At 38.1% G+C, this 27,850-nt stretch overlaps 2 protein-coding genes across 2 annotated transcripts in view; one reads left to right on the top strand and one right to left on the bottom strand.

Annotated features, from left to right (window-relative positions):
- Positions 1–12,875, top strand: part of chrm2a (cholinergic receptor, muscarinic 2a) — a 74,327-nt gene extending 61,452 nt beyond the window's left edge. Inside the window, exon 2 of the mRNA XM_051108407.1 lies at positions 4,736–12,875. Coding sequence (XP_050964364.1) covers positions 4,798–6,282 — 1,485 coding nt within the window. The 5' untranslated portion in view covers positions 4,736–4,797 and the 3' untranslated portion in view covers positions 6,283–12,875. The remainder of the gene's footprint in view (positions 1–4,735) is intronic.
- Positions 12,876–13,594: 719 nt separating this feature from the next.
- Positions 13,595–27,850, bottom strand: part of ptn (pleiotrophin) — a 35,415-nt gene continuing 21,159 nt past the window's right edge. The window contains exons 2-5 of the mRNA XM_051108413.1: positions 23,408–23,496; positions 21,792–21,965; positions 20,421–20,579; positions 13,595–14,660 (exon numbers count right to left, since the gene is read on the bottom strand). Of these exons, the coding sequence (XP_050964370.1) occupies positions 14,605–14,660; positions 20,421–20,579; positions 21,792–21,965; positions 23,408–23,495 (477 nt within the window). The 5' untranslated portion in view covers position 23,496 and the 3' untranslated portion in view covers positions 13,595–14,604. The remainder of the gene's footprint in view (positions 14,661–20,420; positions 20,580–21,791; positions 21,966–23,407; positions 23,497–27,850) is intronic.

Raw genomic sequence — 27,850 nt, 5'->3', positions numbered from 1 at the left:
TTTTTTTTGGTGTGGCTCCAGTCCAGAGAGCATTAATCCAGACAAACACTAGAGCTGATCTATTATACAGGTCAAGATGGCCGTTCTGCTTTGACTGTTTATGTAAATATATGCATCTGTGGTCAGACGCTGAGATTTATCACAGCGGCTGCTCTGCGAACACAAGCCTCTCTCCGAATAGAAGAGGAAAACAGTAAGCAAAGCACAGAAAAGGGGTAAAAGTTGGAGATCAGTCCTCGGTGCGTCCCATAGGGCAAAGGCAATTTTCAGCTCTACTGAGCCAATTCCACAACGACTGAAGTCCGAAAGGCTGACAAAACTTATTCATAACGCCAAACTCCTCCATTCTGTCATTCAACATAAGGCTCCAGCCGGCTCAAATTTGGACCAGAGATCAGAGAACTCCATTAGTAAGCAGCGGTGGGATATGAATGCGGTATCGGGCAGAATAATTCTGAGCGGAAATGAGGGCAGTTTGTCATTATAAAACAAACAGCCGGCCTCTGAAGAACCGAATATATGGACGCTTAATGACTCGAATGCATTCCATTACACCTGATTAGTCAAGCAGGTCTAAGCTTTTATGACTCCAAAAGCAGAATATCACACATACGGCGAACGAAACGAGCCCTGAAAACACAGCCTGAAGAGCGGAGAGCTCAAAAGTAGATAAAAGCCAGAAGAAAGGATGCCTACTAAAATACAGAAGAGCCCTTCGAAAACACTCTGGGTTCTACACGGGAAAAAAATACGTGTAGGATTTACTTTGAAACATTTTTCACTCAGTTTTTATTTATGTATTTATAATTTTATGGCATATTCGCACCAAAGGCTCATGGCAAACTCAACACTACAATTTAACACTACTATTTTTACAAACATAAATAAATATAAATATGATAAATAATAATATAAAATAATAATATAATAAACAATAACTAAAATAAATTTTTAAAACTCCCAAGAGAAACTTTCTTAAAAATGTCCATTAAAGAACTTTTTGTGAAAAATGTTTCCTATTATAATTTAAAGCACAAATTTCACTAAGAAAATGCTAGTAAAAACTTTCAAGACAGACTGAAGTAATATTTTATTATATAAAATAAATAAATAAACATTTTTTTACAGTGTAGATGCAAAAGGTACCTGATATGAAAGCATTTTTTGGACGAAACTGAAGCAGCATCGTAGGTGTCCTTCATGGATAGGATGATCCCAGAATGCACTGCAAAATATGGCAGACAAAGTAAGAGAAATGTCTATTAAAATCTGTCATTCAATACTAAAAGATCAATAAAAATAATTAAACTAAATTATAAATGCTTTTGTGTGTGCTTTTGAGTATAAATTAAATTAAAATAGATAAACAGATACAGCACCCCTCCCACACACACACACACACATCTTTTGCACCAACTAAGCACAGCATCTCAGTATTTTTTGTTGTTAATCAATAAGCTAACAACGGACTCTACTGGAGTCGATTGAGACTCAATTGACTTGTGTGCGTCATGTAAGAAGTTATTTATATGATGCACAAACAGCCTAAAGTATGTTCAGCATCCCTAATCTGCTGTTTTAATTAGGATGCACTAGAAGGCAGCTGACTATATAGACAGCAAGGCTTTGGAATGGTGCCATTGTGTACACATAACTGTGCTTGTCTGAATGCACTGGAGTGCAGATAGCCTGTAGCGGGCAGTGATGTGTCGTGTTGCGGTTATTGACTCCTCCCCGCAGACACAGCGGGCTCCGTCTGCATTGTTGCCGTTCGCCTCTTCTAAAAACACAGATTGCTGGACATGAGCGTTTTTATAGGGATTAGTTTGGCTTAGTGCCGTGGCTAACGCCATGATTAGGGCTTTCTGGCACTGGAGATAAGTGAATTCTCTCTGGTTATTCAGGGGAAAAGCAGCAAATAAGGCAGCGTTTTAATGGAGAAAAACAGAGTGAACTGTCGCTTCATAAGACTGATAACCTCTTCCCTCTAATCACCATTACCGGACTCGTATCTATTCACATTCACAGAGAGAGAGAGAGAGAGAGAGAAAGAGACAGACAAGCATTAGGTTAATTTTGCCCCCAGGCGCTCATATGGGAACCGTTCCTTTGCTCTAATCCTGATTTTTAATACAAAGAGCGAAGGCACAACTGAGCCAGAAGCAGGAGATTAAACTGACAGTCCCAATTTGTCGTTTTTCCTTATATCTTCAGTCTAAAGGATCAAACAGCTGTAAAGTTACAGAACCAACTCTGAATTCATACAACCTGTTGTGTGCAGTCATCCATGATTCACAAATGTCAACGGGTACTATTTTTAGGACCATTAAGATTTTTTGCCCTCTGACATTATTTTCACGACAACTGAAAGGTTCTCAAGGTTTCTGCTGGTTTTATGAAAATAAATTTAAGACTTACCTAGAAATAACTTTTACTGTACTTTCAGATTACACTGATGTTTTCCACTGTAAATGTCTAAAGATTTTTAATTCAAGATGCATTTACTTGAGAAGCCAAATGACATAAGATAGGATGATTGTTTATGATTAAAACAAGTTTTCATACCTCGTTAATAGATATTGTTCCTGTTTTACGCATAAACTCACTTGATTTTTTTCAGTTTCTCAGAAAATGACTTTATATCTTTATTTTGTATCTCAAGTAATTGAATCTTTTGATATATGCATTAGCAATTTGCTTTTTTTTTTTTTCTTTTTTTTTTGCAGTGAATGCTGCATTTAATGCTGACTTTCTGTTCCAATTTAAAACCTTTTTAATTTATGGAAGGACAAATTAAGACTTTAACTATCCTTGTATCTCCATAAAAAAAGAAGAAGAAAATGTTTTTAATTATACATGATACAAAAAAATCTTAATGGCCATACATTTTTTCTTTACGAAAACATATTTTCTAATTCTTTTTCTTTTGAGTTTGGGCTGATATGGAACCTGGACATCTTTATATCAGATCCAGCATTTAGTTCACCTACACAGAACCCTTTTATTCGGTTCTGATGCTGAAAAGAGCCCAAAAACAAAATACGCCGAGCTGAAAATATATGATGAAACATTTAATTTCCAAAGAGCCATACAAGTCGACTCAAGAACCTTATACAGCCACAAATGCTTCTTGACATAAAGCAGGACTGATGTGAACGCGCACGCGCGCTCACTCAAACGGAGCCAGTGTAATTGAATGCTGGAGATGGATCAGACAGCGCGTGTGCTGTTGACTTTAAAGCAGAAGTTGAAAGTCACGAACGCTTTCAAGTTCGAGCAGTGCTTAAAATTTCCCTTTCACTTATTTCATCCGTTTCATTATTCACATTAGTTGAAATGATACCCTTCACATTTTAATTGGCGCGATGTTGGAATTGGCACTCATAACAAGATATTTCGATGTTTTACGAGTGTGTGATCATGGAAAATGTCCAAAAACACTCGGTTCAATGTTCATTTACATGAAGCCAGTGATATCGAATCACATTAAACTACTTAGTTAAAGTGCTCCGCTGTTTCCATGGAGACTAACCAGGTTAACTCATGTTTCCTTGATATATGATAAAAATATTCGTTTCTTCAGTTCAAACTGTGATGTTGTGGTAAAGTTTTGACGGACTCTTTGTGAAATACACAGTTGGAACATGTTAAAACACACACTTACAGTAAAAAAAATTCCTGCGGAACAGGAAAATATGCAGCTTTTTCAGGGAATATCCATGAATAGTGAGTGTTCCGAGTTCCCCTCAGGTGAACGCTGTCTTCAAATACGCTGAATCACCTCACCAAGTTCGACCGCCAGATGTCCTCATGGTGTTTGTGGTTGATGTTGGTGGTTATTCGGTTATTTTTAATTTTACAAATCAGAAATATTACTTTGGAAGCTTATTGTGAGGTAAACTCCAAGCCGCTTTCACCTTAAGCGCTTCCCGCCGATTCTCTTCTCAGCAGCGCGCCGTAATTTGAGCGCGAAAACACACTGTATTTTAACTTTTGATTGTTTTTATTAAAAAAAAAATAATAATAATAAAAAACAAAAAACAATTACTGAAATAAAACTAGTATACAACATTATACTTAACGGCAAAGATTAAAATAGTAGGCTAATAAAAATGAAAAATACTATTATGACAATAGTGTATTAAAATGACATATTAGCGAATTCTTAATTATTTCCAGGCTACTTTTTTAATGTATTGCAAAAGTGCATTGATGGTTTTATGGATATGTAGCATGGTAATTATCTTACTGAAACATGCAATCATACTGAACCACATAAATATCAAAGTGCTTTATTTTTTCCTGTAAGTCTAGACGCAACCATTTGTAAATTTTATGGGTCTGGCTTCCAGTCTCATCCTCGTCCAGCTATTTTTAGCTGTACAAAATATCTTAATATATTTTATTAAATATCTTAAAATATCTGCATTATCTTAATTATGAACACACTGGTTTGTAGTGCATACAGTTTTACTGTTTACTGCACGCTGTTATTCTTCTCGTTATTTCTAATGAACCGGAAGTCTCGCTCATAGGCTTACTTCCGCATTGAAGAATAAGGTGGATTATCTTTTGATCCAATCTTTTCACCATGTACTGCCACAGTATTTTTTATGTTAATTACATAAAGTGGATTTTTTTCTCTTTTATCTGGTTTGGAGTATCTTCCCATGTGAAAGATTCATTCATAATTCACAACTTGCAACATACTAAATCTCATCTCTCTCCCATGTAGGTGTCAGAAGTCATACGTCCTGCCCATAGTGAACTGACCAGCTGTACCTGATCGTGGATGCCATGGATACAATAAACTTCACCTTCTGGAATGCCTCTGAGGGCAACGAGACCCTGGAGACGGTGGACGAGAGCCCGTATAAGACAGTGGAGGTGGTGTTCATTGTACTGGTGGCCGGCTCACTTAGTCTGGTGACCGTTATCGGGAACATCTTGGTCATGCTCTCCATCAAAGTAAACAGGAGCCTGCAGACTGTCAACAACTACTTCCTGTTCAGCCTGGCTTGTGCTGACCTCATCATTGGCCTTTGCTCTATGAACTTGTACACAGTCTACATTGTGATTGGATATTGGCCGCTAGGCCCAGTTGTGTGCGACTTGTGGTTGGCGCTGGACTACGTGGTCAGCAACGCTTCCGTCATGAACCTGCTGATCATCAGCTTCGATCGCTACTTTTGCGTCACCAAGCCCCTCAGCTACCCAGTGAAGAGGACAACCAAAATGGCAGGGATGATGATTGCGGCAGCATGGGTTTTGTCCTTCATCCTTTGGGCTCCAGCCATCCTTTTCTGGCAGTTTATCGTTGGCGGACGCACGGTGCCAGAGAAGGAGTGCTACATTCAGTTCTTCTCCAACGCCGCGGTCACTTTCGGCACAGCCATAGCTGCTTTCTACCTGCCCGTCATCATCATGATGGTGCTGTACTGGCAGATATCCCGTGCCAGCAAGAGCCGCGTCAAGAAGGACAACCGGAAGCCGTCGGGCGGCAACCTCGATGTAGCCTCGTCCAATCAGATCCGTGAAAACACAGCCAGCAAACCCACCAACAACAACCTAACAGCTGAAGAAACAGATCGAGGACAGACCCAGCTGACAGACGATGCCGCCAACCAACACGACGCCAAACTCCAGAATGGCAAAGCGCCGTCTACAGCGAGCGGAGAAGCGGAGGCGGAAGATGGAGGACGAGGAAACTGCCTTCCCCCAGAGGAGAAAGAAAGTTCCAATGACTCCACCTCTGGCAGCGGCGCCGTAACCAATCAAAAGGATGAGGCGGCACCATCCAACGCCAATGACAACCAGGCTCCCACGCGGCACTGTGCCAAAGCTGGAGGCTCCAAACTGACGTGCATCAAGATCATCACCAAATCGCCAAAGGGCGACTGCTACGCACCTTCGAACGCGACGGTGGAGATCGTCCCGGCGACCGAGAGGCAGAACCACGTGGCGAGGAAGATCGTGAAGATGACCAAGCAGCCGCCCAAGAAGAAAAAAGCCCCAGCCTCTCGGGAAAAGAAGGTGACGCGCACCATCATGGCCATCCTGGTGGCGTTCGTGGCTACTTGGACGCCCTACAACGTGATGGTCCTCATCAACACCTTCTGCTCCAGCTGCATTCCCAACACCGTGTGGACCATCGGATACTGGCTCTGCTACATCAACAGCACGATCAACCCCGCTTGCTACGCCCTCTGCAACATCACCTTCAAAAAGACCTTCAAACAGCTGCTGCTCTGCCAGTACAAGAACATACGCTCAACCCGATGAGCAGCGACATATAGTGTGTGTGCATGCGTTATATTTTACATGAGTGTTCTGGTGACGAAGGTATTCGTGTGAATGTGTTTGTATGTGTGGAAAGACAGTAAAACCAGATCCATCATACACAAAGTTTTAAGAATCCACCGTCAGCTACAAGTACTCCATTATAACACATTTTACCATGTTTAAATCACAGATTACTCTTGAAATAAGTGTTAAAAAGGTGCGTCTGGGCAGTGTGATTGCATTTGTCGTTTTTTTTATATATATATAGGTAATCTGTTGTAGCACTTTACACACACATAGAGGTGATGCATGTCACAAAAGATGGAAAAGAAGTGCTAAAATATTTGATTTATAAACAAAAATGTTTAAAAAAAAAAACACTATAGGAGCATATATAGATGGTCAGATTGGAGTCTGTACTATTCAATAATACACAAATAAGGGGACAACAGGGCTGACTGAAGATCCAAACCAAACGCGTTTGAGCTTCAGTATAAAATCACACCTGTATATACGTGTATATAATCATGTACTGTATCTTAGTTGTGTGTGTGCTTGCATGCTGAATGACAGTGTGTACGTAAGTTTGTAGCTAAAGTCAACCTGAAACCTGTTTACTTCTGTAACCAGATTGAAATTCATTCATTTTATTTAGATTGCAAAGGCAATTTTAATACTGTGCACCAATGAATCATTTAAAATAAGACCAGAAACATGCATTAAGGAAGTAAACAGCTTTATATTGACTTTAAAGCTTTATTAAATGCAAGCGTCTACGATGACAGTACGACAGGTAGCTGGTTGCAGGGTTTGTGTGCGTTTGTCGTATGTGTGTGTGTGTGTGCTCTCCGAGAGCAATAAGAGGGTTGAAGAGGCTCTCCGGTGTGCCCGTATGTTAAAGTGGATGAGTTTTGAGTGCTCGGGGTCTCCAGGGATGCAAATCTAAACCTTTTAAAGTGAACAGACGCGCAGGATGAAGAGGCTCTCACAGGCACGCAGCCATTAGCATCCACCTCACCTCTGCTTTGCATTTACACAAAACAGTTCACTCACGCTTGGGCGAAAATAGGAAAATACCAGCTATGTGAGCACTAATTCAGCAGATACTCCAAAACCGGCTTGTGAAACTGAAAAAATCCTTATTAAAACGCTTGCTCTCCGCCTCATTGTAAATGACATTCGGCATCACCTGACACATGCACATCCTGGTGACCTGATCTGCTCTCTGGGTTCATGATCTGCCTGCAGGCGACGTGTTTGAAAGCGCACGTGTGTGTTTGTGCGAATGTGTGTTTGATCACCCCGGTAAGGGGTTTAATATAACTCACAGGTTCTTGCCTTGTGAATTTAAAGGGCTAAAGTACATAAGCTTCCTCATCTCATTACGAGACGCTAAGTCGACATCAGTTGTTTTTTGATTCATTAAAACAGATTAACAGAATCCCTGCTCAGAGCAGAGGATCTTGGGAAATGTCAGTCAATCGATGACAGAGCAGCAGCTCATAAATTTGACAGTGATGCATGCTGGGGGAATAGAGCTGGTGTGCAATAGATGAGCTCGATCGCACTGATTTTGCACCAGAAACTGTAGCGGCGATGGCAATTAATGTAACTAATGAAGTTTCACTCAAAATGCCACAGTTACTGTTGTAAAATCATAGTAAAGTAACCTGAATTTCATTCAAACTGTGCTAGAAGATCTCATCTGGCAGTTTTTGGAAAACTCTGGTTACCATGGTAAATTTTTGCAAGAGGTCGCAGATTTATACTGCAATATACGTGAATATTAATCATCCGATTCACACATAGACATATTTATTCTCATCCCATCTGTTGTGTCCATATCTCATAACATATTTAAAGTATGACAATAATCTGTTGTACATGTTTATCTTTAGCGCAGTTTCTCATTCTAGCTGTTACTTCACATATAGACATACAGCATCAGGCATAATGATGTTTTGTTGTCCTTCTGCAGATTATTGTAGAAGGACATACATCATCTGTTTTTGTCTTGGCTACTGTAGTTTATGTCCTGGCACTGACAAGGTTGTAAAATACAGAAGAATTTTACTTCAAGTAAACAATTTACTCAACTTCAACTATTCAGCCTAAAAAGAGGCAGTCACATTTGATAATTTTATAGTTGTTTGACACTTGAACACAGTCATTTACAGACTGTTTGTCAGACACGTTCACACTTAGTAAACATTTAGCTTGAGAAGATTATGTTGTGCTGACTGATGAGATGTCTCTTCGTTTTGCAAGGAAATGGATTTTAAATGGCTTTAAAGTCACCATGAAATCAAAAACTGACAATACTTTTTTATGGAATATTCCAACAGGGTTAACATCATTAACTAAAATTAAAACCATAAAAAAAGTGTTTAGTTTCTTGAAACAAAATAAACATTAACTGCCGTAGCAGCATTTCTCATTGCCACTTAGTTTAACTTTAGCCATATTAACTATTAAATTTAAAATAATACTAACTACAAACATATAAAAAAAAAACTGACAAAAATTATAAAAGCACAACAAAATTACTAAAACGTTAACTAAAATTAAAGAAAAATTATATATTGATTTATCATTCAGTTTTTCAATTCATGTGCCTAGGTAATCTTTCATATATATATTTATTTATCAAGTCCCGTCCTGTCTGTTTTTCTCATTCAAGAAGCCGTTTGACTCGGATATGTCAAAAGACACAGTAACTTCAGTTTTGTGCAGACATTAAACAAAAATTAATTATCCAATGAACATATGAAGAGTTTATTTGCAAAAACAGATAATTCTGTTTTGTTTTTGTTTTTTTTCCATTTTCAAGAATCATGTTTTCTTTCAACCTGTAAGGTTTGGATTTATTTGTAGTCACTACAATTCATTTTTATTTACAAGCTGTAGAAGTCTGCACTATATCCAGATATTAACAGAGCTGGATAAATGTGTGTGTGTGTGTGCTAAACAAATCCCAGCAGGGCACCAGCAGCGTCACTGACCCCTGGGATGGCAGTGGCTTTTTACAGTTGCTGTCCGTGCGTTTATGTTCCCTGTGGAGCTTTTAGACTGGCTGTGCTTCTGCAAAGATCATCTTATCTGGCGTCACACACTCTCAGTCTTATCCCTCGCTGGAGGACGACTGAGTGTGTCACACCAGCGCCACCCCATTTAAGGCCGGGGTCGCAGGACGGGATGCTCCAAACGCTCACTGACACCTGTGCTATCTGTCCCGCTCATAACTATTAACACACGGCTCTGCTGCGCATCTCTCACGACCTCTGACCTCCAGCACACACACACACACTACTCGTCATGGTGTAAAGTACTAGAGTAACTGTACTGCACTACTATACTTAGCACATGTTATTTTGGGAATTTGTACTTGTACACTCAAGTCAATTACATGTTTTAAAGCAAATTCATACCTTTTTTTACCATTTTGGTTGGACATTCAAAATACAAAGTATATATGAAAAATTTACTTGCAAAAACTTTTTTTTTTTTTTTACTTTTAAAAATAATGTTATTTCATTGTGCATTCCAGTTAATCTCAATCAAACTGCTGTTGGGTTATTCTGATATAAAGTAAAATGACTAAAAAAATACAGCTAACTACATGATAACATAATAAAAAACTGTTTTATCTCCAAATAACACCTCTGAGTAAAACGGCTTCTTGAATTAAAAAAATATATATATATTTGATTACATTTATTTATTTATTATTTTAAATGGATATGTACAAATATATGCATTTGGGAGTTATCTTATTTAGTATAATAATTTTTAAAATGTTTTTACAAGTGACATACCATAGACTATCATTTTTATGAAGGTTAATCATAGTGATCACACACCAGTTCAAACCTAAACTACACCAGTCAAAGAAAACTCCTTTTTAAAATAATAAGAGTAATATTTGTCAGATTTTGGTGAATTATGGTGATACACTGACACACAGAGTCCACTAAACACATAAACAAGTGATTGTTATAAAAACATGCTCACATTTTGCAATCTATAATCTGACTGTAAATCTAAGATGTAAGATTCATCTTATTTGGATTTAAGAGTATAATAAAAGCTGTTATTTAGAAATGTTTCAGGTGTCTAAATACATTTGGCCATATAGGCCATGTAAGTGCACTAGTAAGCTAGCTAGACAGGGTGCTAAAACTTCATCCAACAGCTATTTGTAGGTTATATTGAAAAATATACTTACTTACTTTTTAGCTTTGGATGGCTATAATCCATTTTATCCACTTAACTCATTTAAGTACTTTTCCTGCTAAGCAAGGAAGTTCTACCTGGTTTACTAATTGTCCTTCCTCTAATTATAGAGTGAGCCAATCACAGTTTAGATTTTTGGAGTGACACCAGGAGTGACCAATCAAACTTTCAGGTCAGCTACCGCTCTCTGAATGCACCTAATCTATATATATATTCCAGTCATATATGTGTAGGTTCAGGTCCATATTCATCCAGTCATCATCATCATCATCATCATCATCATCCTTATGACAGCACAATTAATACTAAAGGGCTTAAATGTATTTTGTAATCTGTTTAGGTTTATGAAATATAATGAAATCTCTATTCTAGTATTCTGTGTGGGTGTTCTCAGTTTATTTATAAAAACACGTATTTTAAACATTTTTGTTAAAAATGTTTTTTCAAGTGTTTGTGTGCATGTTACTGTTTGTTGTTAGTTTTGTGAAAGACAAAGCACAAGTGTGTGTGTGTGTGTGTGTACGCGCATGCCGGAACTGCAGGCTCGTGACCCAAAGGTCAGTGCAGAAATGTAAAGTGGTAGGGTTGGAATCGATTCCCAGCCCTAACCAACGAGTGGTTTGCGTTTTAGAACGTGCGGCCCTGGAGCACCTCAAGCCTCGCATGTGTGTTTCTAATATTGTATGTAACTATATTATATGTGAGGATTATGAATGCAGTCTGTGTGTGTGTGTGCGTGTGTGTGTGTGTGAGAGAGAGAGAGAGAAACTCAAATCTAGCGCGTGATTAATGTCGGTCACGCACGCGCACGCGCGCCGTTCCACAGCAGAACGGCTGCCAAAGACACACGATTACCGATGACCTATAGAGAAAAACCGACAACACATACAGAAACGCTGAACTTGATCAACTCACAGACGCTTTTCTATAACGTTTTTTAATCCGTATGTAAACTGATTCTATATAAGAGACTGGTGGATTGAGCGCAGAAGAATCAAGCCATACACGGACATCAACAGACAGAGACTCCAGACAGAAGAGCGCAGGACTTTATGGAAGTTGTTGGTGGCCATAGCAACTGAAGCCGACGTCTGCACACTCGCTAACTTCAAAGTTGTTGTTTTTTCCTTTTTTGGTTTATTAATGGCGAGTTTGAAAGGAAGAGATCTAACAACTGTGAGACCGCGAGCACACTTCACACAAGCACACAAACCGCGATTCCTCTGCCAACAATGAGTCTCACTGAACAACAAACCTCAGTCCTCAAGGGGGCGATAGGGTTTCCTTCAAACGTCTGTGTAATTTGGCTTTTCATTTATATCAGTTATTGCTTTCCCTGGGAATCGAACCTATGACCTTGTGGTTTGAGCTACAGGAAAGTACATTAATCAAAAATACTGGTGTGTTGTTATTATTCAGGTAGCTGTTATGAACATGTTGAGCATTTAATTTAGTGCGATTCTCTTCAAAGTGCTCTTTCACCATGACAGTAGTTGATCTGAAAGAAAATGTTGACACATTTCACAAAGCAAACACACACAGTCAGATCTGCAAACCACAGACGTTTGGACCCAGCTAACAGGGAATGTTCCAGTGATGCTAATAGAAGAACGTTTATTCAAAGTTATCTGATCTTTAATAATGTGTTTCAAACATTAGCACAAGAACATTATTTATGAATCATTCAAGGAGCTTTTTTCTGAAACGTTTCAGTTGGAATGTTCATTTCATTTTTTTAAAAATGTGACTAGTTTTAGAACATTCAGACGTAACAGTTCGCAAACCGATCAAATGGAATGTTCCGTTAACATTAATGAAACCAAGTTGAAACATTTAAAAAACTGGATGTTTTGAATGGCCAGAGAACATTCAGAAGTAAAGTTTGTTTTCATATCGCAATGGTAATGTTAGCAAAACGTTAAAACATCATTATGATTTTTACAAAGTCTCTTCTGCTCACCAAAGCTGCATTATTTGATCAAAAATACATTGAAAACGGTAATATTGTGAAATATTATTACAATTTAAATAGACTGTTTTTTATTTTACTTAAGCACCATTACTCCAGTCTTCAGTGTTTTAAAAACAGCAATTCTATTTCAACTAAAAGTTCTTTTGAACGTTCTATTCATCAAAGTTTCCACAAAAAATACTTGGCGGCACAACTGTTAGCAGCAAATCGGCATATTAGAATGATTTCTGAAGGATCGTGTGACACTGAAGACTGGAGTAATGATGCTGCTTTGATCACAGCAATCAATTACATTTTACAGTAAATTCACAGTCACTGTTTTTCATCAAAAATGCAAAAGGGCCTTCTTTCAAATATGTGCTTGTGTCAAGTATGTTTGTGATCTAAAGCAGTTAGCCGGAGCACAATGGACCTGAACAGAACACAAGAGTCTCTGAACGTAACAATCCATCTTAAAGTCGTAGCACATGGCAAGAGACTCGGCGAAGAAAACAGCGAAGGGCGACGCAGCAGCCAAAGACGTCCGTCTGACGCATGTGTACATAGACTGAACACAAGAACAGGTGTGTGAGCGGCCACTCATACGTGTGTATGTCGAGACAGACGGACACTGAACTCTCGTGGAAGCGCAGAGACGCGTGTTTTTACCGGTATACCAAAAAAAACAAAACAAAAAAAACCCCGCTGATATTTGGAGGTGTGTTTGTGGTGTGTACAGATGACGCTGTAAATACTCAGTATGGTTTCTTTTCATCGCTGCCGTGCGTCACGTGCTTCTGTTCACTGTGAGTTGTGGCTTCCATCAGTAGACAAGTGTGGTTTGTTATCAGCTTAACGTTTGTATTATACTATATAGTCTATATGTGTAGCACAGATGACGTGTAAATACATGTGTTTATTAATGAATATGAATGTTATCGATCTTTATTAGGGCAATGGACGGCATTCTGGATCGCTGATCACTGATGAGGTGTATTTATAAGATCTGCTGTATCGTACGATATACTTTTGGAGAAGAGTTCTAGCAAATAAAGGTGTTATGATGATTAAACTCACCTGCTCTGCTCATTTCAGAGGACAAATGACACGAGAAACATAAAACGGATGGGAAGGAATAATTAACATCTTTATTCACTGGAAATGATGTTACATTCATGACTTTATTTCTTTTATAAAGCATTAGTTTAACTTTAGTTATGGTTTCATTTCATTCTCCATCAGGGCTGGATTGACAATTTTAAATTTTAAATTTGAATTTGAATTGTGGTTCCAAACAGGATGCAGAATTCAAAATTGAATTCTTTCTTTCTTTCTTTCTTTCTCAGTATGAATTATCCATAAACGTTCTATGTATGGGATACTTCAGAAAGACACATTAATGATCATTTTCTTTTATATTTTTGTATTTAGTAACTTTATTTTTAGCAGAAGGACATTTCATATCCCAGTCTTTAAGTATCTTTTAAGTACATTTAATGATCTTTTGCGTTCTGTAAATTCCACTTCAAATTCCAGTTCAATTCAGTTCACACTCATGAATTAAAAGACAGTTCTTTAATTTCACATTTTGTTCATCTCTGACGCCCAGCTAGCAGCAGATGTTTCCAGAATGTTCTGACAAAGTTCTCAACAAACACTCTTCAAATGAATAGAACATTTTCTGGTTATACATTGTTCATAGAATGTTTTTTTTAAATGTTACTACTTGTTTCAAAATGAACATTCAAAAGTAACATTCCAATAATTTTTGCAAAATTCTAAAACGGAATGTTCCCTTAACATTCACATAACCAAGAGAAATGTTTTAAAACATTTAAAAAAAACCCTGGACATTTGGAACATTCAGAAATAATATTTTCATAAGCTAATGGAGAACATATTTTTGCTAGCTGGGTGGTCTGGTGTTGCTGGTACAACATTAGAAGATTCAGCAGAAGACATCAGTAATTCATTTGTGTTTCTTTCATCATTTCTGTATTATTCTGTGAGCTGTAAATTAAAGCTACAAATCTTCTACTGTAAATAAGGAGCAGCGTCATCTCTTCGGCTCACATCCGCGTGTCTCTGCCTGAGGAGCAGAAGGAGAGCAGCTTCAGGATGCAGGTGGAGTTTCTCCTCTAGTCCACTGGGTTCCGCTCCTTTTTCTTTCCTTCCCGTTTTGGTTTCTGTGAATCTGTGGGGAGACGAACAAACAAAAGTCTCACACACACAAATCTCATGAAAACACATCCAGCTCCCTCAAAAAAGAAATAACTTTAAATTAAGCCTGTTGTATGCACATTAAAACAGTTTTCCATTGTGATATACTTTTAATGGCAATTAAAGAAATGTAACCTTGTAGTCTCAAATCATTTATAATTACTTTTAAAAAGATATACTTTTTTATGTAAATCAGTATTAAATGCGCTGGCTTTACTATTCGACGTAACGTTTTTTATTGCTTTTGGAGGACAATGCGACGCTAGAAATCCAGATAATCACGCTGAATGATTCTATTGTTATATGAGGATATTTATAAAGGTTCCTCTGCGTAAATCTCATCTCAGATATGAAATGAACCTTGACTTAGTTTAATTAACATCCTTCTAGATTTAGCGCGAGCGAGAGCCGGTGGACGTCACCTGTTGATCAGAGTTTATCAAGTGTAAAAGTTCCCGTTGTCATCAACACCTGCCGTCTGCGGTCGTGTCTGAACTCGCCAAACAAATACGTTTTCGCACAAAACAATCAAAATGTGCAGAAAATCTTCATTAAACTGACTGATGATGATTACATGTCCAAAAACGCCATCCAAGCGTTCATAGCATTAGCATCTCATTAGCATAAAGATTAAACCCATTCAAATCAAACACAAAAACAACCGAAAGACCATCAGCAGAACAACGGCTAATTATAGAATAAAAGCCGAGGAGAGACGAATAACAAATGAGATCTTCAGATCAGCTGTTCCAGATGACAACGAGATTATATGGAGACTGAGTCTCCTCCAGAGCTTCAGAAGAGATCTCAATGTCTCAAACTGTGCTCAGATTTGACAAGATCACAAAAGACTGCAAACATCAGAGAAGAGATCTCAACATGAGCTCAAACATTTGTGGCCCTGGACTACAAAACCAGCCATAAAGGTCCGTTTTATACACCTGAAAGTTGAACAAATAAGCCTTCCACTGATGTATGCTTTGTTAGAATAAGACAATATTTGGCTGAGATACAACTACTTGAAAATCTGGAATCTGAGGGTGCAAAAAAAAATCAAAACATTGAGAAAATCACCTTTAAAGTTGTCCAAATGAAGTTCATAGCAATGCATATTACTTATCGAAAATTACAGTAGGAAATTTACAAAATATCTTCATAGAACATGATCTTTACTTAAAAGAAAAATCAATAATTGTAATTGGCTATTGCTACAAATATACCCGTGCTACTTCTGACTGGTTTTAAATACATGGATAAATAAATACGATTTTATCATGCGTTTGAAAGAAGTCTCTTCTAAAGACCAAGGCTGCACTTATTTGAAAAAAAAAAGTTAGAACAGTAACATTGTGAATTATTATTACAATTTAAAAGCACTCATTTCTGTTTAAAATAAAAATGTACTTTATTCCTGTGATGGCAAAGCTTAAATTACATTTTAAATATATTCAATTATTGCAAACTTGTGTGTACATATTTTATTGGTGTCCACTTTATATTACAAAAATCTCATTTGTGTTTTATTTTATTTCCTCACACAAGTTTAATAAGAAGCATCTGAAATAAAGCTGATACTTCAATGAAACATAATTGAGCGTTTTAATAAAGCCTTCCATTTAAAAAGAGCAACATCTGAGCAATAACATCAGTTCAGTTGTGACTAGATCACTACCATCCATGATGATGTAGAAACGGCACAGTCAGTCATCCACACACACACACACACACAGCAGCATCTGCGTCTCATGAGCTGGACGGACTGCAGTGGTTCAGTCTGTTATTAGACAATCAGCCTTTAACACGAGCCAAATCACGTGAGCTGACAGACAAACACAAACACACATCCAGCCAATCAGAGGTGCTCAAATCCTCAAAATCCTCACCGGTTCACCATGAATATCAGCAAGGGTGATGTGACGTCCCGTCCAGCCTGCTTTACGGCGGGACGCGCTAACAGGTGAGACAGCGTGTGTGTGTTTACCTGTTTACCAGCCTCCGTTCATCCATCTGTGACAGCGGCACCCGCTCCCAAACCCCCACAATCCTCTCTGCTGCTGCTCTTATCACCTCAAACAGACCCTGGCGAAAACGCCCCTCTCACCCTGTGTGTGTGTGTGTTTCAGGTCCATCTGTAGGGAATTTCTAGGGAGTTTCTAATCACTTCTGTCCTCTGTTTGTTGGCACACTGAAAAGGGCACAAACACACATTACCTGCAGATACAGTATCACACACACACACACACACACACACACTCACTCACTCACTCACTCACAGTCCCAGAGGAACATTTAATTTGCTCAGATGTTGCTTTCATAGTTTTCGTTTTATACACTACCAGTCAATAGTCTGGAATAATTGAGATTTTGTAATGTTTTTGTCTCTTCTGCTCACCAAGTCTGTATTGATTTGTTAAAAAATAGCATAAAAAAGGGGAAATATTATTACAATTTAAAATAGTGGTTTTCTGTGTGAATATATTGTAAAATGTAATTTATTGTGGTGATCAAAGTTGAATTTTCAGCATCATTACCCATTTCCTTCAGAAATCATTCTAATATTATGCTCAAGAAACATTTCTGATTATTATTATTATGTTGAAAACAGTTGTGCTTTGGGGTAAGCAAGTTCCAAAAAAAAAAGAGAAAAATTAATACTTTTATTCATCAAAGACGCATTAAATGGATCAAAAGTGACTTTAGAATTTATAATGTTACAAAAGATTTCTATTTCAAATAAATGCAGTTTTTCTGAACTTTCTATTCATCAAAGAATTCTGAAATATTACGGTTTACATACAAATATTGTGCAGCACAACTGTTTTCAACATTGCTAATAATGAGAAATGTTTCTTGAGCAGCAAATCAGCATATTAGAATGATTTCTGAAGGATCACGTGACACTAAAGACTGGAGTAATGATGCTGAAAATTCAGCTTTAAATCAAAGGAATAAATTATATTTATAATAGATTCACATAGAAATAGCTATTTTAAACTGTAATAATATTTCAGATTTTTTACTGTATTTTTGATCAAATAAATGCAGCTCTGGAGAGCAGAACAGACTTCTTTCAAAAACAACCTTTTGAAAAAGTACTTCATCTCATATGTTTCTCTGAAACAGAAGTTAAAACAGACACAAACGGGTCAGCATGCATTAAAAGTACGGAGCTATTTTTTTAAGAAATGTTTGAGTTCAAATTGAGACGGTTTCGTTTATGATTTGTCTCTCTATCCTGCGGTCAGTTCTTCATCTCTGGTGTTTGATGATGAATTCGGCTCTTTGAGCTCTTTCAGGGTGGCAGCAGCACTTGAGCTCAAGACCAAATCCTGATAAATGAGACGAGCACACGAGACCCGTCACACCCATTACAGACAAATCCATCTCCCCTCCGCTTCCTCATCCGTCCTCTCTTTTTCTGATCCAGCAGCCTTATCCAGACATTCACAGCCGTTACTACAGCACTTTAACGCCGGCTAATAACATTTACGGCAACAATGAGGTTTAGAAAAGCTGTTTTTGACCCAAATGTCATCTGTGACTGGTCCGTTTCATCCGAACACAATCTTATCGGGACATAATTAAACTCAGTTAAATAAACGCGTACGCTACTGTCTGTTTGCGTGTTTGCTTTCGCGGTGCAAAATTAAATCTGCGACTTTCAGACTGAAAAACGACGCTCTCGGTAGATTAAGACGAATTTCTTTTGATTAGCCCGAATTGTTGCCAACATGTACATTTGCATTTATTCATTTAGCAGATGCTTTTTCCAAAGCAACTTACAAATGAGGAATATTACAGTGCGAGGGATTCATCAGCGGGAGACAGTGGCATTAGAAATACTGCACTAACATACAAGTGCTGCCATGAATCTCAGCATATTCACTTCATAATAATATGAAGCACAGACAACAATGCTAATAGCTACAAACGCTCCTATAAAACCAGCCGGCTGTGGCCTTTAACACAGATCACATTTATTAAACTTTAATAGAGTCTTTAGAATCTTCTTGAGCTCCAGAAAGACAGAAAGACCTTATTGATCAATATTTCAGCGTAACCTTACGATCTCACTGTCCTGCGCTTCACAACACAGACCTGTTTACTGTACATAATGTAGAAGAAGAACAGTCTGGAATATATCATAATGTCAAAAGATACGTCCAGAAATAAAAGGGTTTTGGATTCTTTAGCCTTTTTAAGGCATTACTGGCAGTTGTTTTTCATTCACTGGTGAGTTTTTCCAGCTACTTTGCTTTTATAACATATCTTATTTGGAAAAAACATCCAAAATACACATTTAAGTGTTTATTTGATTCATATTTATCTATTTGTGTCTGTAGATTTCAATTCCGATACATCTCCTTAAAGCCTTTAAAGAGTTTTTTCCCCACTTCAGCAGCACGTAAACACACCTAATAACCTTTCATTTTACCCCAGTTTTATTCCTATCTATATTCTGAAGGGCATTACAGAGGAATTGTTTGTTGTTGTTTGGGGTTTATGCAACAGTTTATTCCTAAAAACATGGTATTTTTTTATTTTTGGAGTAAAGCAAATATAAAAACCTTTAATAGATTCTGATTTTGGATTTCTGTTCTGGAATGAATTAGATAATGCATTGTTTGCATCTACAAGCATAATAATGAAGTGAACTCGTAATACAAAACAACAGTCATAATGTAGTGTGATTATTCAACTATGGAAGCACTGTAATTATAATTTTTCCCTTGTTCACCTGTGGCCTGTTGCCTTAATGTTAAAATTTGCATCTGTAGATTTATTATAATCCATATCTTTTTAACGGCTGTGAGATTTTTCTCTATTTCAGCAGCACTTAAACACACCAAACTTTAATTTTACACCAGATTTATTCCTATCTGTATTCTGAAGGGTATTACAGAGTTTTGGGGTTTTATGAAACATTTTCTTCCTAAAGTGATAAAATGAGATATCAATATTGCCCTCTATGAAAACCTTTAATACAGTCTGGCTTTATCCAAAGTTTGAATTTCTGTTCTGGAAATGTATGCAAATTACATAATTCTACATAATATGTACATTTAATTAGAAAATGCATTGTTCGCTTCTATGAACATAATAATGAAATAAACTTGTAATACAAAACAACTGTCATAATGTAGTGTGATTAATCAACTATGGAAGCACTGTAATTATAATTTTCCCCTTGTTCACCTGTGGCGTCTTGCCTTAATATAAAAAATTGCATGTGTAGATTTCATTTATAATCCATATCTTTAAATGCTGTGAGATTTTCTCCATTTCAGCAGCACTTACATCCTCTCTGGTTTTACTGAGGGCTTTATATATCATTTGCACATCACATATTATTCCTAAAACTATGGTTAAATATATTTTTTCCTGGCTGTTGACCGTTTTCCCGATGCATGCAGTGCTAAATCTAAAATCATTCTAATATGTCAACAAAATGAAACAAAAAGTTCCATTTTTGAAATGTATGCAAATTAGTGCATATTTAATTAGATAATGGCTTGTTTGCATATTTCAACATAATGCAGGAAACTTGTAATAGAATCAGTTGTCATAATGTACTGTGACTAATCAACTAGGAAAGTATGGTAATTATCATTTTTACCCTATTCACCTGTGGTGTCTCGCCTTAATGTAAAAATGTTTTTTAGCACTCCAATCAAATCACTTTGTACATTTATTCAAGTTGAGCACGTTGCATGCTCGATGGGTGTTCCTGTACCTTGTATCTTGGTCTTGGGTTTGCCGCAGGGTTTGGTGGCGCTGACGGTGTTCGCGCACTCAGCGTCCATCAGCGCTCGCTTTAGCACGCCGCTGCGCGTCTTCATTCCCGTGGTTGAGTCGCACTCACCCCACGCCTGAAAATCATACTTACACTCACCTGCAAAAGACAAAACCCACAACTTGATTTTGAGTTCAAATGGAACAAACGCACTGCAAATCCAACAAACAAATCAAACATACATGCATAAACAGGAAGTACAAATTTACTGTGTTAATACTTCTTCCTGGTGTTACTGTGAAGAATTCACCAGTGCATGTTATTCTGAAAAATAAATGTTTGTCTTCATAATCTTGAGCGAGTTTACAGCTGACGTCTCCAATCCCTTTTCAACCATCCGTCATAGAGAGAAACTTTTCACCACGCAATAAAAAGTTTAAGACCACATTTTTCTTGTTGAATATCCTATTTCACTTGAAGAAAACACAACCCAGACTGCATTTAAAACAGGTTCGCTTGCATCAAGGTTTGTTTTGCGAAGTGAATTATTAACTGCCGAGAGCACGAGGCCATCGAAATGCAATTTTACACGATAAACAATTTAGGTACTGTGTTGGTTTGGCACTTGATGGCTAATGTAAAATCTGGATCCTGAAGCGAAACCAATTGCGAAGCCCTGATCTATCCTCTCGTTCCTTTATCTCTCGTCTCATTTCATCTTTCATTCTTTCAGGAGCGATTTCTCTCGGTCTCTGCCGGAATGGATGGGGGTTAAACTGCTTCAATCAAGCACAAAATTGTCTCTAATGACATATTTAAAGGCAGAGAGAATGTAATTACATGCAGAAGCCCTCCGGCTGAATGGCCGCTGTCCTGAACCGAGACCCTCAAAAATGTGAAATAGAGCCCTTATAACTCAAGAGGAAAAATTCTGCACCAGACATCTGCATTTCGACATTAAACTACACTGACACGGCTGCTGAACTACACAGAAATACACAGAGGATTCATCACTCAACGTTTAGTGTGATCATGTTTTATTAAGTCTGTGATTTCTGATGTTCTTTGAGAGCGAGACGGTCGACGGTGGTTGCACATTCCCAGAGAGAGACTTCTTAGAGAAAACACCCCACAGTTTCAGTGTTTGTTGATAGTTTATGTGCATACCTACAAATCCCGAGGGAAGGTGGCATATGCTCTCACACACACACACACACTGGTATATTCTGCCAGCTTGTTTTTGGCTCTCGTTGCAGTCGTGTCATTTCTGAGGACAGAATTCTGTGAGAATCTCCATCTTGTTACTCCACAGCGCAGGCTTATTACCCTGAGCCCTGTGTGTGTGTAACCTGTGTTTGTGTGGCTTCTCACCTCCAAACTGCTTTTTCCAGTTGCAGGGGATTTTGCAGCGCTGGGTTTTGATGGTCTGTTTACAGTCGGTGCCGGTGCGCGTGCCCTCTCTGGTGCCCAGGCCGCAGTCACCCTCGTTAGCCACACACACGCTCCACTGCCACTCGCCACAGTCCGATTTACGCTCTTTCTTACCTGTCAGAGAGGGAGCACACACACAGAGCTTCATGCTGCACCTTACAATTGTATGTATTGTATGAGAGCCAGAGAGTGTGTGTGGGTTGATTTAGAGCAGCGTGAGGTGATACAGAGCAGTGCGTGTGTGGAAATATAGAGCGCTGCGGGATAATATAGAGGAGCGTGGGGAAATATAGAGTGCTGAGAGGTAATTCAGAGCAGAATGAGGTAATACAGAGCAGCGTGCCTGACAGAGCAGGATGGGGTAATCTGTAATGGCGCGACTGATATAGAGCAGTATGGGATAGTATAGAACAGTGTGAGTTATATAGATCAGTACTGCGTAATATAGAGCGGAATGAGTTATATAAAGCAGTATGGAACAATATAGAGCAGTAGGGGTTATTTAGAGCAGTGTGAATTATATAGATCAGTACTGGGTAATACAGAGTGGCATGGGTTATACAGAACAGTATGGAGTAATGCAGAGCAGCGTGGGTTATTTAGAGCAGTATGTAGTAATACAGAGCGATGTGATTTAGATAGAGCAGTATGGAGTAATATAGAGTGGCGTGGGTTATATAGAGCAGTATGGAGTAATATAGAGTGGCGTGGGTTATATAGAGCAGTATGGAGTAATATAGAGCGGCATGGGTTATAGAGAGCAGTATGTCATAATATAGAGCGGTGTGATTTATGTAGAGCAGTATAGAGTAATATAGAGTGGTGTGGGTTATATAGAACAGTATGGAGTAATATAGAGTGTCTTGGATTATAGAGAGCAGTATGGAGTAATATAGAGAGACGTGGTTTATTTAGAGCATTATGGGGTAATAAAGAGCTGCGTGTGTTATAAAGAGCAGTATGGAGTAATATAGAGTAGCGTGGGTTATTTATATAGAGCAGTATGGAGTAATATAGAGTGGCATGGATGATAATGAGAAGTCTAGGATAATGCAAAGCGGTATGGTGATATAAAGCAGAATGGGGTAATAAAGATATATAAATTACTATAGGGTAATACAGAGCAATGTGGGTGATAATGACAGCCTTGGATAATATAGAGTGGTATAGTGTTATGGAGCAGTATAGGGTAACACAGAGTGCCATAGGTGATACAGGGAAGTGTGGTGTAAAATAGAGCAGCATAGGTAATACAGGGCAGTGTGGGGTAAACAGAGTGGCATGGTGATATAGCGCAGTATTGGGTCATATAGAGCGGCATAGGTGATACAGAACAGTGTGGTGTAATATAGAGCAGCAAGGGGAAATTTAGATCATCCTGGGGTGATATAGAGCAATACAGGGAAATAAAAAATCATGTGGGCTAATGGGGCTACACAGAGCACCATAGAGTAATACAGACAAGTATGGGGTTATATAGTGTAGTGTAGGGTAACAATGCAGTAAGGGTGATATAGAAAAGTGTGAGACAACAAAGCAGTGTTTGGTAACGTTACCTTGTTTCTCTGATTTTCCAACATCTGCCAGTGTCGCTGTAACAGTCAGGAGGGCCAATAAAGCCACACACACCCACTGCTGCTGCATTCTGGGAAAAAATAAATGCACATTAAGCGTATGGCTCATAATACAACAAAAACAGCATGCAAGTATCAACCTGTAAATGCTTCGTCAACATACATGTAGAGACTATCTTTCTCTCTCTTTCTTTCAGTCATTCTCTCTCTGTCTCTCAGGAGGAAAAGTAAAGGTGGACTGAATAATTAGAAACCAATTTTATCCCAAACGCCTGGCTGCACTTCAGTTACAGTAGCGGTGCAGCCCATCGGCGACATCACCTCCATTTCAATTACTTATGAGCCTCCCTCTCTCCCTCTCTCTCCTTTTCTCTTCCTATTTCTGGTTGGCTGATTTCCTGCTGTGCCCATAAGCATTGGCTTGCTGGACTTTTTTCCGAGTTCTGCCTCATGTTAAAGATGCTCAGCCATTTTCTCTCATCGGGGGCATCTCACAAAATCTGTGAATTACATGTCCAGGTCAAATTCAAATAAAATGAAGCCTATATTTAGAAAGACGTATTATTTTCATGACTGTCAAGCACATTTCCTCCAATTTTCCATAATCCAACATCACTGCTGTGATGTGGCAAAAAATCTTTCAAATTGAAACAAAATGTGCTGAATTGTCATTAAAATTAGGTCAAAATTCCAAAAATGAGACCTGGTGATGTTTGTGGAGGATTCGTCCCATCATTTCTGTCTCTATCAGTGCTAATCACGGTGGACGTCTCTCTACCGGGCCGGCGTGAGCAGCAGGCGCTCACACACACCTGAGCTGTTCCACTTGAGTCAGACTGTGAAATTGTCAGCTCCACATAATAACCGTGATTTCAGTCAGATGGGCAAAAACCTGCCAATCAAAGACTCATGAGTCATGACATATAAAGCGGTTCGGATCGTTAAAACATAATCTGCCCTCCAAACCCTGATTAGCAACACTGCTAGTGAATGTGTGATATGGGATGAGAGAGAGGATTAGCCTGGAGTGATGTGACAGGAGCAGTGAGATTTGAGGACTAGACAGCAGGGTTAGGTGCCGTGTAGAGACTAATTCAATACTCCAATGTCAATTGAACCGATTTAGCAAACAAGATGCAGAACTGTAATTTGCATTTAAACTTAAAATAGAATTAAATTGGAATGAATTTACATAAACTGTGGTTTTTAATCATACATTTCATTACTTAGCATGGCCCAACAGTAAACATGTTGTCACGCACTTAAGTGCAAATCAATGCTTGAAATATTCTGCTATGTAAATAAGATATATGTAAATAAATAAATAAAATTTAAAAATGATTAAAAAAAATGTAAAATTATTAAGGCAAGACACTGCAGGTGAATAGGGTAAAAAAAATTAACTAATAGTTATCACCTCGCTTACCCAGTTGATTAATTACATTTGCAAATTGCAAACTTTGTATTACAAGTTTTCTAAAATTGTAGGTTTAAATATGCAAATGATGCATTGTTTAATGAAATATGTGCTAATTTGCTTACATTTCTAGTACAACAATGTAAATAATGGATGAAGTCAGTTTCAATTTTTTTGTTTAATTTTTTTTAACATATTAGAGTTTAAAGTTTTTACAGAAGGAATTATGGATATCTCATTTTTGTCAGTCCATAATTCAGAAAACTATATTTTCACATTTTGGGGGGAAATAAAATGTTGTATATAATCAAGGAAATTATATATGAACAAATCCCTCTGTAAAAACCTTCATGATATAAACAGGAATAAAAAAGAATGGTGTGAGTGCTACTAAAATGGCGATTTATGGCTCAGTGTAGGAGAAAAAAACTAATTTTGAGAAAATGGGATTTAAAAATATTAATTGTAATTAAAATGTATGGACACAAATAGATAAAGTGCTATAAAAGAAACACTTAACAGTGTCTTTTGGATGTTTTCTTTCCACTAGTCTGAAATAACACTTTTTGAAAAACCAAAAAGCCCAAAATCTCAAATTTTAAAGATTCCCCCAAAAAATGTGTTTTTGCCTGCAAGTGTCTCCCCTTAAAAAAAAAAAAAAAAAAAAAAAATATATATATATATATATATATATATACAGTGGGTACGGAAAGTATTCAGACCCCCTTAAATTTTTCACTCTTTGTTATATTGCAGCCATTTGCTAAAATCTATTAAGTTCCTTTTTTTTTCCTCATTAATGTACACACAGCACCCCATATTGACAGAAGAACACAGAATTGTTGACATTTTTGCAGATTTATTAAAAAAGAAAAACTGAAATATCACATGGTCCTAAGTATTCAGACCCTTTGCTCAGTATTTAGTAGAAGCACCCTTTTGATCTAATACAGCCATGAGTCTTTTTGGGAAAGATGCAACAAGTTTTTCACACCTGGATTTGGGGATCCTCTGCCATTCCTCCTTGCAGATCCTCTCCAGTTCTGTCAGGTTGGATGGTAAACGTTGGTGGACAGCCATTTTTAGGTCTCTCCAGAGATGCTCAATTGGGTTTAAGTCAGGGCTCTGGCTGGGCCATTCAAGAACAGTCACGGAGTTGTTGTGAAGCCACTCCTTCGTTATTTTAGCTGTGTGCTTAGGGTCATTGTCTTGTTGGAAGGTAAACCTTTGGCCCAGTCTGTGGACCTGAGCAGTCTGGAGAAGGTTTTAGTCCAGGATATCCCCGTACTTGGCCGCGTTCATCTTTCCCTCGATTGCAACCAGTCGTCCTGTCCCTGCAGCTGAAAAACACCCCCACAGCATGATGCTGCCACCACCATGCTTCACTGTTGGGACTGTATTGGACAGGTGATGAGCAGTGCCTGGTTTTCTCCACACATACCGCTTAGAATTAAGGCCAAAAAGTTCTATCTTGGTCTCATCAGACCAGAGAATCTTATTTCTCACCATCTTGGAGTCCTTCAGGTGTTTTTTAGCAAACTCCATGCGGGCTTTCATGTGTCTTGCACTGAGGAGAGGCTTCCGTCGGGCCACACTGCCATAAAGCCCTGACTGGTGGAGGGCTGCAGTGATGGTTGACTTTCTACAACTTTCTCCCATCTCCCGACTGCATCTCTGGAGCTCAGCCACAGTGATCTTTGGGTTCTTCTTTACCTCTCTCACCAAGGCTCTTCTCCCCCGATAGCTCAGTTTGGCCGGACGGCCAGCTCTAGGAAGGGTTCTGGTCGTCCCAAACGTCTTCCATTTAAGGATTATGGAGGCCACTGTGCTCTTAGGAACCTTAAGTGCAGCAGAAATGTTTTTGTAACCTTGGCCAGATCTGTGCCTTGCCACAATTCTGTCTCTGAGCTCTTCAGGCAGTTCCTTTGACCTCATGATTCTCATTTGCTCTGACATGCACTGTGAGCTGTAAGGTCTTATATAGACAGGTGTGTGGCTTTCCTAATCAAGTCCAGTCAGTATAATCAAACACAGCTGGACTCAAATGAAGGTGTAGAACCATCTCAAGGATGATCAGAAGAAATGGACAGCACCTGAGTTAAATATATGAGTGTCACAGCAAAACGTCTGAATACTTAGGACCATGTGATATTTCAGTTTTTCTTTTTTAATAAATCTGCAAAAATGTCAACAATTCTGTGTTTTTCTGTCAATATGGGGTGCTGCGTGTACAGTAATGAGGAAAAAAAATGAACTTAAATGATTTTAGCAAATGGCTGCAATATAACAAAGTGTGAAAAATTTAAGGGGGTCTGAATACTTTCCGTACCCACTGTATATATAAAATTATATATAAATTGTATATTATTCCTAAGGTGTTCTATGTATAATTAATACAAAATTACTATAAACAACATTTATGAATATATCAAAAAAACTATTAATTACATTTAAAATTAAATTATATTTAAATATTTCTAGATTTAATTTAAAATTAAATTAACTTTCATTTTACAAAACACTTCCATTTCATATGAAATGAAGCATATGATAAAATATTGAGTTTGAAACAACTTAAGTTTCTTTGGACACGAGCATCTGCAGATCCCATAATACAAATCTGTTCTCAGCCATTTTTATTGTTGTCTTGGACTAATGACCTTACTCTTTTTTGCAATTTTTTAATTCCTTCAGTAAATTCATCTTCCAGTCATTCCGATTTAATTTCAGCTCATGTATTGACTCCACTCTGAATTTTTCCCAATTCTACCAGACAGGACATCATGAATATCTTCACGTTTAACCTCCGCAGACCCTAAAGGGAAGTCCACTAGTGTCACAAAACAAATGGCTTGTGCTTTCTTACAAAACCCTACAGAATGAAGACCTGAGGGGGGTGGGCCGCATGTGTGTGTGTGTGTGTGTGTGCACTGAGGTAAAGCTGTTATCCTGCTCTAACACTCCATTAGCTCATTGATCAGTGTAAAAGCAGGAGGGAGAGAGTGACA

The sequence above is a fragment of the Labeo rohita genome, chromosome 4 (assembly GCF_022985175.1).
Source record: "Labeo rohita strain BAU-BD-2019 chromosome 4, IGBB_LRoh.1.0, whole genome shotgun sequence".
NCBI lineage: Eukaryota > Metazoa > Chordata > Actinopteri > Cypriniformes > Cyprinidae > Labeo > Labeo rohita.
Note: the sequence above shows the minus strand (reverse complement) of the source record. Positions and strands in the feature narration are given on the sequence as shown.